The 11,373-nt window shown below is 49.0% G+C and overlaps 1 protein-coding gene across 1 annotated transcript; it reads left to right on the forward strand.

Moving 5' to 3' along the window:
- The first annotated feature begins 3,741 nt into the window (after positions 1–3,741).
- LOC125952379 (arginase-1) lies at positions 3,742–4,948 on the forward strand. The gene has a single exon (XM_049681829.1). It carries the CDS (start codon positions 3,816–3,818, stop codon positions 4,875–4,877), a length of 1,062 nt encoding a protein of 353 aa, XP_049537786.1. The 5' UTR covers positions 3,742–3,815; the 3' UTR covers positions 4,878–4,948.
- The last annotated feature ends 6,425 nt before the right edge of the window (positions 4,949–11,373 follow it).

Consider the following 11,373-nt stretch of genomic DNA (forward strand, 5'->3'; position numbering starts at 1 on the left):
AATTCATAATTGATTGCACAAGTAACTTGCTGCGGAAAGGAGAGGGAAATACAAAATCTAAACTATTCCAACGAAAAGAAAAGAAGTATAATAAGTGATATGTTCAAATAACAAATACCAAAGGAAAAATATTAGTTGTTAAGCTCAGATTTTTCTTTTAAACAGATCATAATTACAATTTTACTTTACTTCTTTGAATTGTGGTTTGGGCTGTTACATTTTCTACCAAGTACTCTTCTGTAGTGTTCAATGGCATAGAATTGACTGAAATTTGAAGCTTTACTCTTTGAATTGAATATAATAAAAGATAGGAGATCGATTACATTCCTGTGTGGAGTAACATGGGAATGTATCTATAGCTTTAAGAGATGGACAGCATTGCTCTTGACTTCCGACAAGGAACGAATAAAAGAGAGCGAGATATTTTACTTTCCATTCCATTGTGATAAATTTAGAGTAGCAACAATAAGAATTCTATGATGTATATTTGATTTTCATGAACCAAACTCATTCCAGTGCCAAGGACATACACGACTGCATCCCATCGCCGTTGTTGCGCTCTTCTCCTTGTCATGCTCAGCAAACGCTTTAACCCCTCTGTTGGTCACACACACGGAATTCCCATAAAAAAGAGACCACGATTCCAAGCTTAACGCTTAAGTACGTACTGGAACGAGTACGAGTACGCGTACGAACGGTAAAATGCGGCCCGTTAATTAATTATGAGGCAAATCATTAAATACCAAAAGTGATCGGAGCACGGAGTGTGGTGCGAGCGTCGCAATCACGCACGTTACCGATGGCCACCGATCTCCTTTTCCGCCGAACTGGTTGGGAGCGCAGCAGGAGCAGCAGTTTTAACTGCTTACCGATGTTTGCGTAACATGTGAGTGATATCAAATATTTGCAATTCGCTCCCTGTACTGTACCATAACCGGCACCGGCACCGTTACCGTCACCGCCATGTCGCAGCGTGGATGACGGGCGTAGGCTTACGCGCCGGAAGCACCAAATATCATTTGAGTTTCATTCGGAAAGGAGTGGGAGGACCAAAATTTTAATCAAGCCCCACTCACACACCCACACACGCACCCACACATCGCACAAACGTTCGACTTCCGTGCCATGGTAGGGTTTCCGGTGCTTCAGTTGACGGTTGACACACACACACACATGCACACACGCACGTGAAAGCCACAGAATGATATTTTGTTTTGGAATTTTATTTTTCTACCCCATCTCTTGATGCTTTCTCGCTCTCTCTCTCTCTCTCTCTCTCTCTCTCTCTCTGTCTGTCTGTCTCTTCAGGTGCCCAGTGCCCTTCAGGACCACTCGACATTGGGACCGCGAATCGAGGTCGAAAGGGAGTTGCAGGAAAGCGATGGAACGATGATACTTCGCGTGATGAGTATTTAACTTTGGACCATGAGGAAGATGAGCTTGCGTGGATGTTGTTGTTTTTTTTGGGGGTGGTAGAAGGGGTTGCACAGAAATGAAAAGCCGATGAAAACTGAGTGGGCGTTGGGCCGCGGGAGTCTGTGCGACACCTGGCATACGCGGATGAACGCGCCGCCTGGTACTGGCCACACCGGGATGTGCGGATCGCACGCGCGGGCGAGGAGAATGATTTTAAAAGTGCGTGACCATCGTTGCATATATAACAGCAGCAGCACACACACACGCACGAGTGTTGGAGATTAAATTAAAATGATAATCACATTTTCTTCATTCGCCACTCCGCACCGAACACCGAGAGGAGTTGGCTGTATGGTTCTGGATAGCTTTCGAGGGCTTACGAATGGAGTGGCAGGAGCATTTACGGACTCACGGACCGTTCGCAAAGGACCAAAACGATGAGCACTTGAGACGTTTTGTTTGAATTGTCATCGTTTGGAGAAACGGATGAGATAAAGAGACTCGACTGTCAGGATGATGTTGCAGTCATGCTTTTAGGAAACGTTGATTTCCTGTTATGTTATGAAATGTGAACAGTTTGTTAAGAATCTCGCAAAAGCACAACCACCATCGCTACTGAAAACAGGAAAAGCCGTTACCAGGAAGCTCCGATGCCTACGACAACGATTATTTAAATCCTCCCCGGGGAGGGGCTGAACGAGGGTTTTCTTGGGTGGCAAACAACGAACCGTTTTAGCAAACAATTTACACCTAATTCATTATCGTCACGCGGACTCCAGGCAACGAAAGCCCCGGGCCGGGCCGGGCCGGGCCGGGCCGGGCCGGTTCCGTTAACTGATTGCAATCATTAACGTTCGGTGCGCAGATTAACGCCTCGAGTGAAACACGAGAGCCACGGCATTTCGTGAAACACTTAATTGAGTCCAGCACCAGAGGAGTGAGATGGTGGTGGAGGAGATTCGGGGCTTCTCGATTGGCCCCTTCGAGAGTAGAGCCAGCGGCAAGGACGCCTGCTCGTTGCGAACGGTTCCGATTAATAGTCATTCGCTAGCCGGTCGCCGGTATCGTTGGTCAACCGCTCGCAAGTTAGGCGAGTAGCCCAGGGCTTAGGGCGAACGTTAGTTGACCGTGAGGGTCCTCACCATCGACCGGGCCCGGCACCGACCGAGTAGTTGGTGGAGCCTTTTCGTATTCGGTCCCATCTTCAACCGGATTGTGTGGCGGCAATCCGTTTTACTTGGCCAATCACATCGTACCAACCAACGCCAACAGCAGCAGCATTAGCAACATTAGCAGCGATCATGATTTGTACGAATCACGAAGCATTCCTCACACAGACACCGCACCACGGATTTGACGACTTGGGACTTGGGCTCGGTTGCGTTGGCGGCGGTGGTGCTGCAGGGCAATCGTTCGTTTGTGTTGGTACAACTTAATTAGAATTAATTATAATGGCAATCAATTTTAATTAGATGGCTCGGTGCGGTAAGACGAGACGCGAGGCGAGACATTTGCTTTCTTTGGAGTGAGCGTCCTAGTCCTGCTAGTTCTTCTTCGGTGATTGACTGATAAATGAGGCACGCTTTTCCTGTTTTGTTGTGTGCTCGCGCAATGTCGCACTTCTTGTAGAGGACCGCAGTGCGGCATCGCGGCGGCAGAACAAGGACACCACTCCAAGAAGTTCAAGAAGTATTCCCGTATATCCGTCACCGGCACATCAGACTACCAAGAAATGCATCGACGAAACAGTTCTTCGGTTCGGAGTATTCGTCTTGGAGATTTGGAATCAGATGTTGTTCTTTAGACGTGAAGCTTGTTGGGGCCGCTATTTGGAATCAAGAGTGAGAGAAGTGGTCTTCTTCGCATTCATTGTGAATTCATTCCCTGAGCAAAAAACAATCCTCTGAAACCTCTCCGATTGATAACAGATTCGGTTTCTGACGCAGCGAATACGTATCAGCTGAACTGAAGAGAGAAACATCAACATCTTCAGGTAGTTCCCTCGCTGTACTACCTGGCACATCATAACTTATTACCTCATCGCGCCCTGTTTTGTTTCATCGTGTCGACGTCAGATGCGGTTGTAGGTAATGTTCTCAGTGAAAGTGAACGTGTTACGACGTAGCTCGAACCATACCGTCGATGGGTCCAGTGAAGAGATAAGCCAGCCAGCCGGCTTGCTCTCGACATGACTCAAGGGCAAGGTTATCGGTACCAACGGACCTGGTCCGATCGTAAACAGCGAGATTAGGCAGCGAGCAGAAGGCACGCACTCGGATCCTCGACGCAGTCGTGATAGTGCACTGCGTCAGTTCGTGTTTCGGTGTGGAGGAAGGTTGAGGTTCTGTTCGGTGTTCCGGTGTGTGTGATTTTGGAAGAACCTTCTCGAGTTCCAGACCATGCTGCCTCGGTTAGCGCTAACGCAGCTGGTGCGCCAACTGGCAACCGCTGGCCACCACCGACAGCAATCCTCGATGGCGATCAAGGCGAAGAAGATCAACTACGAGCGGATCGGCATCGTGGGCGTCCCGTTTGACAAGGGCCAGCGCAAGAAGGGTGTCGGGCTGGGACCGAAAGCGATCCGGGATGCGGGACTGATCGACCACATCCAGGAGATATCGCCCAAGCTGGACATCAAGGATTACGGTGACATACAGTACCAGGCGCTCAACTTTAACGGGCGTAAGGTGGGCAACATGAAGAAGCTGGAGCACGTGGCCAGCTGCAACAGGAACTTGTCGCACCAGGTGACGGAGGTGCTGGATGACGAGCGGCTTTGTATTACGCTCGGCGGAGACCATGCCATTGCGATCGGTTCGATCGATGGACATCTGCATCACAGCAAGGAGGTGGCCGTAATCTGGGTCGATGCGCATGCCGATCTGAACACCAACTCTACCTCACCGTCGGGCAATATCCATGGTATGCCGGTGGCCCTGTTGGCTCGGGAACTGTGTGATTACTGGCCGTACATTCCGGGCATGGACTGGCAGGAACCGATCATCTCGATCAAGAATCTCGCGTACATCGGGCTGCGGTCGGTTGATCCGTACGAGCGCGCCATTATCGAGAAGTTTGGCATCAATGCGTTCGGTATGCGTGAGGTGGAGAAGTACGGGATTCGGGAGGTGATGAGGATGGCCCTGGAGCGCATCGATCCGGAAGGGACACGCAGTCTGCACGTTAGTTACGACATCGATTCGCTGGACGTGTTGGAAGCGCCCAGCACCGGTACGAGTGTACGGGGTGGATTGACGTTACGCGAAGGAATCTACATCATGGAGGAGGCATACAATACGGGCCGATTGGCGGCCGTCGATCTGGTCGAGGTGAATCCGGCCATCGGAACACCGGAGGATGTACGTCGGACGGTGGATGCGGCCGTGCACCTGCTAGTGGCCGCATGTGGTCACAGCCGAAAGGGTGACATTGCCGATACGCTCGATTTGATACCGAAGTGATGCGATAGTGTCGGAGTTGTTGAGGTGTGCGCCAGGACGAAATAAAACCTTCCCGGAGGAGTGCTGGAATTTCAACGAACTTTTTACTAAATTATTGTAAACGACGCTTTGTTCTTCCAGCATCTACTGTCTGGAGCTTCCTATGAATTGTCTAAAGAACCCCGGATAGCTAGATTGGGAATTGGCAACAAATTGTTGTGGTTCTTGATTGTCAAACTCACCGCAACACAAAGCAAGCGCCGTGAAGTTGCCAGTTCCTGAGAGGAGGGTCAAGTTCTGTTGCTCTACGGTACAAATCTGTGAAGACATGCAAGTTCAGAGTTCATCGAAGAGTGCTGGGTGGATCCCTGAACACTGGTAGATCCACTTGACCGAAGCCGGTTCTTGTCTTCTTGGGGGTACCCCGAACCAATAGAATAGGCAAAACCTCTCTTCCTCCTTAAAACTTGGCAGCTCATACTCCTAGGGTCAACGCTGAAGTTGAACTAATAAATTTGGCCACTAGTTTTTGGGGGTAGGTCTATCGGTTGTGCCGTGCCTTGTACGTGACTACGTCCTAGTGTTTGACTCCGAGCACCGAGCAGCATTAATTGAACATCTATGTTATGGTCCCGTCCCTCCGGGCGATCCTTGCGCTTCTTTGCTCGGAAGTCAGCCCGTCAGCATCCATTTTTCAGCATCGACAAACGCGCCCATCCCCCCGGGGGTCTGGGGTGTGCATAAACTGGGGCCTCGGTGGAGTTGGCAGTAGCGACCTTTAACCTATACACACCCTCTGCCACAGCGAATCAGACCAAAGCAGGAACAGAGGGAGTCCTCGTTTGTTCCGTTCCGTGCGGAAGTTGCTGCGGTTTGCAGCTAGCTGAGCATCGACCGAAGGGAACCGACCGAGACACGTCTGGACGCACATGATAAAAGGTAATTTATGATTTGCTTCCCACACAACACCGAATGAGCATTATTTAATGCCTCCCCCTCCCCCGTTTTGTTCTTTTAGGGTTGCCCGCATTCCGCTTGTGTGCGGCCCCTCCGCTCCGAGTTGCGGAGTGTCCTTTCGGACGTGGTCCTAATGTTTTGGTTGCGGTCTGGTGTGTGGGGAAACAAATTAGAAAAGACTTTTATTGCTTCGTAGTTGCACTTCTGTCGTGAGGTGGTAGTGGTGCCAGTTGGTTTGATGTTTCATTTGTGACTCGTTGATTTTCCGGGGACATTTGTTTGCTCTCGCAGTGATTTCGATTCAAGGTTTTGGGTGAACTGTGCGTTGCTCACTTCAAATAGTATTCAACTGAAGGTGAAGTTGAATACCAGAAGTCCGGAGCCGGAAGTCTAAATGTAGATGGTACTGGGTGCGTTTAACAACGAAAGTATTCATTTGCTGGTACGAAACGAGCTCATGGTTTGATTGCTGTTTATGAAGCCCCAGCTAGTGTACGTATAAGCTTGACAAATGTGTTTCTAATTCCCTCATTTTGGTCGATTTCTCTTCATTCCCAAGGCAGCAGCAACAATGGCAACCAAGAGGATCTCCCATCAATGTAATATCTTTCGATTTGTGGCAAACCGGTCAGCATTCCTTATTTGCATTTTTTAAGGTTAATTGTGCGTACCTTCGGGGTGCGACGACGACGACGACGACTCGAGAGGAGACCCAAAGTGAAGTGATAATGGCGCAGGGGACCGAGCAGAAACACCTGGAAATACCATTCACATTGTGCGTCATCAGAATAGCTTTTCATTAGCAGAAGTACCGAAACAATGGTCACCGGAGAAGCTTCCAGGCTCGTTACGTCTAAGTGGGAGGAAGGGAGAGAGGGGAGCAACCAACCAACCAAGATTGTCCTATCATCAAAAGGTTGACGAGCGGTTGACTTGTAGTTTCTCATGATCCGTGCGCACAATGGTGACCGGGGAGACCTGCTTCTGGCTCCTGGCTTGGCTTTTTGCAGCGGGGGTTTTTCGGAAAAGGTACACGTCCCGGACCACGTCCTCATACCGGGCGACGCAGAATCTGTGATACCTTTGCCAGCATATGCTGTGATGTTGTGATGTCGGCACGGTGATAGCGGTGGAGGAACCACAAAACAAGCATATTACCATCAAAAGTTGGCCCGTTTTGTGCCGATGCCGATGCTCGTTCGTCCTTTCCAGCTCTTGTGCTGTCACTTGACAGCTGGAGAGTGGGACCAGAGGACCTTAGCGTGAAAAAGCAAAGGAGCAGAACGAGAGAAAAAAAGGTCAAAACTCATTACAAGCGTAATCTCTCGTCATAATAATTAATTATCTTCACGCAAACTGAGTGCTAAGCGGTGCGTTAGGTGCGCACCTGGAAGCGGGGCGGGGTAGGTCACGATGGTGTACGCAAAGGAGGGGTGGTTGTACTTTTTTGTTAGTTGAAGTGTGTTGGTTCAAGCGGTTTCTAAATGAGTACCTCTTTTGTGTGGAGATACACTAAGAACCATTGAGCCTTTGAAGGAGAGAAGCGAGCGATGCTGCCAGCATCTCCGGATTCTATCGTAATTCTTAGAATTGCTGTTGTGGTCGGTTACTAGATGTTCCCCTTTTGTCGAGAGGAACAGTCATTTTTCATTGCTATGTGTACTATTCCAACGGACACTTGGGTGGCTGGAATTTTCTCAGAAAAGCTATCAGATAGACGAGTCTGATTGTTATGTGTCGGATTTTCTGGGATAGTTTAGCCATTTATTCTGCCAAAAAGTACAATAGACGATTTTTTGTCCCTGGAAAGTGGGTGAGTAATCTTGAACAGTACACATTTAAAAAAGTTGTTTTATAAAACTACACGTGAAACCATTACCTCGCATTCGCGTTCCTTCGGTAGCGAACAGCGATGCTGGATTAGTGATGCAGGTAAGTAATTGCGGGGAATTAATTTAAATTTCGAATATCAATTTCATATTTCCACTCTCATCTCCAGCTCTAACCATTTATGTACGGGTAAATGATAATGGTTGTTGGTTGCTCAAGACAACCGACAAAAGGCAATCGCAATCAAGGAAAGTAATACTGATGCCTGGCACTTCGGATGAATATTTACATGCATCTGTCCCTACATTCGACAAACCATATGACGACCTGGCCAGCGTTTAAATAAATGGCATGCGTTAGAAAAAGCCGTAAAAATGCACATTTCCATACCGACAAACGACCTTCTGCATCGACCCAAGGTGTAGTGGAAGCGCGTCAGTAACGATGTCCTGAATTATGAAAAAAGAGTAATAATCATTCCGAAACGCTTTGAAATATTTCCTTTTGAGCCAACGTAGAAAAGAAACAACAAACACACACTCCACACAAAAGTGGTTTGGCCTTCGCTTGAGGAAATCGGTTTTACTTTCATCCAAGGGAACGATAAAAGTCAAAAGCCAGGTGAGCGTAGGTCGGTGCCTCGGAACGTGATCCTCAGAAAGCGAACCAAATCCAAACCAATCCCGCCGCTGTGTGCCAAACGCATTACATACTTCGCAGAGTATAATGAGAATCGGTTTTGGCGCCAAGCCATGGCCTTGGCAGGCTCAGGAATAAGAAATCAGTCTTCCATCTCTCTCGCTCTCCGGATAAGGCAAACAGGTGAAACAGGTAAGGCAGGCCCATGAGAACATCGTATTTAGCCAAGAAACGACGAATAAATAAATAAATGTTGCATGGACCGGTGGTCGTCATCCGCCATTGCTGCTGCTGCTGGATTCGCTGGATTGCAAATCCTATTTGATGAAATTAAATCAGATCGTTCTGCCCTCTGGGAGGGGCGCGCTCCATGATTCCGTGATGATGATCCTGATTCATCTCCAGGACTCACAGGGACTGCAATGAAAACGTAATCTGGCGTGCCTGTTTTAAGCATTCGCATGACGGACGGACGCGGTTAAAGGTGATTTCGGGAAGTTGTGCGTTTGTCCACCGTGCGCAAAAAAGAACACACATACACACACACAGCGGTCCGATCCATTTGTATTCATTCGCTTGTTGGCCAACAAGCGCTCTCTGGTGGCCTTCTCTGCTGCTGCTGCTGCTGGTGGTGGTGGTCGCAATCGTGAGTTTACAAATCGGGCTCATTATCTTGAAGCAGTTGTTCGCCGAAACGAAACGGTAGCAACGACCAGCGCCAAGCGGTTGACGGGAGCAGTCACGGCAGAAGGCAAAGAAAAGGACGAGAGGAAGCAGAAAGTGCTTTTTCCGGGGAAAATCACACTCGAACTCGGGGCAGGAGCCCTTGGAAAAGACATCGCTTTCTATTTCGCCTCATCGTGACCACCAGGCCAGGCACGATGTGTGTGTGTGTGAGCGTGTGTACGATGACGGCGCTTTTCTTTGGTCGCTTTTCATTGTTTATGAATAATTTATCATATAATTGATAGCGGTCTGTTGGAGATTAATGGAATAGCCATGTTTGCTTTCAATATAGATAAACAGAGCCCATGGTGGTGGCGGTGCCGGTGCTGCCACGGATTGGAAGTTTTAGAGATCCCGGATGGTCATGGGTCTCACGAGCTCTTGCTCCGCTCGACGAGCTTCCCTTTTTCCCCAGTGACGTCCGAAATGAAAAGATGTGTTGAGTGTTTTTCTGTCTGCGTGTGTGTGTGTGTGTGTGTCTGTGTGACCATTTGAGCATCGACAGAGTGTGATGCATAAACTTTTGAACGATTCTCGGGAACGGGCGGGGGGGTCGTATGGAGGGGGAATAGTTGAGAAAGTCATTTTCCGATGGACGTCGGTCGGCGAGGGATTTGCACTTAACAACTTCACCGGAAGGTTTCGGGCTCGCTCGAGTGTCTAATAAAGTTTTTCCCGTAATTGTTTCACGTCATTTGAATGTCAATCTACCATTAAATTCATTGAGGATGTTGTGAGAATGTTCGTGTGTGTATGTGTGTGTGAAATGCCCAGCATGGGTTTTGAATTGCTGGTCGCCGAGTTGCCGAGAATACTTGGACTAATTTTTAATACTTGAGCCCCTAATTTATGCAGCCATATATCGCTTCAACTTTCCACAACTTCTTTATCATTCAACATGCCCCTCACAAAGCACAATTAATCCTCGAATCTACGCTCATAGCTTACAGAACGTCGCCAGATCATTCACTGGAGTGCGCGACTGGCGTGTGCTAATGATTCATGAGCCATTGTTCCATTGACGAATCAATTCCCCATGCTGGGTCGCAGCGATGTTCGCAGCAGTAGCAGCAGCAGCAGCATGGCTTCGTCAGCGTTGCCATTCATCTGTGACGGCCTGCAGATACCACAGCCCAAACAATGGCCACCGCGGCCGCAGCTACCCCGCGGTGGACGATCATTTGCAAAGACATTTCGCGGACGGAAACTTAGTATTCATTTGCGGGGACAAAAAAAAAAGCGGCGGAAGAAGATTTACGACGTGAAGAAACCGACCGTTCGACGGGCCAGCCAGCCAGTCAGCCAGCCAGCGAGGCAAAAAATCACGCCAACCACGGATTCTGTGGCCAACGACTAAAACGAGGAAGAAAAATGAATTTCCAAAAAAAATGGCCGCTGGATGAGCTGCTGAAGAAAAAGGCGAAAACGAGACCGATTCGTGTGCTCATTGTTCTGCCTCCAGAAGAAGACGCTCGAGACATGGTGGCATATTTAATAACCCTCCTTCCCGCCCGGTGGCCAACCCACGAATCCATCGGCCCCCATAAACCATTGGTGCACTCGTCTGGTTGGTGGTGCAGTGCAATGGAAAGTTGGAAAAAGAAATGGCCCAAAACAGCCATCGGATGCCCCGGATGAGTGCACCAGGACCGGGGTGGTCCAGGAAATCGACAAACACACGGCCACACACACACAAATACACACTCGTTCAAAAGCTCCCGAAAGATGCACACAGAAAAGAAAACATTCCAGCATCCGGACACAGAAATTATGCTGGAAACTCGAGTCCACCGCCAACGCCACCGCCACCGGTCACCGGACGCAAAACTTTCGTAACCTTCGGCCATCTCACTTCTGCACCATTTGCGTGCATTGATGGGGAAAGAACGAATTGAATGGACGACACGAACGCGAAGAAGCGAAAGAAGAAAAATCTGTTCATAAATTACGAACCACTTCAAAAGCCTGGCCAGCATGCGCCTTACCGATAGATGGATTCCGGAGTACCGGAATCCCGGATCCCGGCACATGGAACGGGCTTCCGCTTGGTTTCTGTGTGCCTAGGGTGCCTGAAGTAGTGGTGGTGGTGGTGGTGGTTGCAAAAGTTTGCACTAATTGGAAAAATATGCTTTCACTCCCCCCCCCCCCCCTTCGCTCTGGCTCCTATTCACCCCCACCCACCCAACCATAAAACCGGACAGAAGTGCACTTCTTCACTTTCGAGCTTTCATTTTCGTGGCTCAAATTATGATCCGCGTCGTCGTCGTCGTCGTCGTCTCAAGCAATAAAAAAAAAACAACCTCCTTTTGTGCCCGGGAGCGCGAGTCATCTCGCGTCGTCGCATCAAGCCCGGAGCACGGAGCTT

Source organism: Anopheles darlingi, chromosome 2, assembly GCF_943734745.1.
Source record: "Anopheles darlingi chromosome 2, idAnoDarlMG_H_01, whole genome shotgun sequence".
NCBI classification, from domain to species: Eukaryota; Metazoa; Arthropoda; class Insecta; order Diptera; family Culicidae; genus Anopheles; species Anopheles darlingi.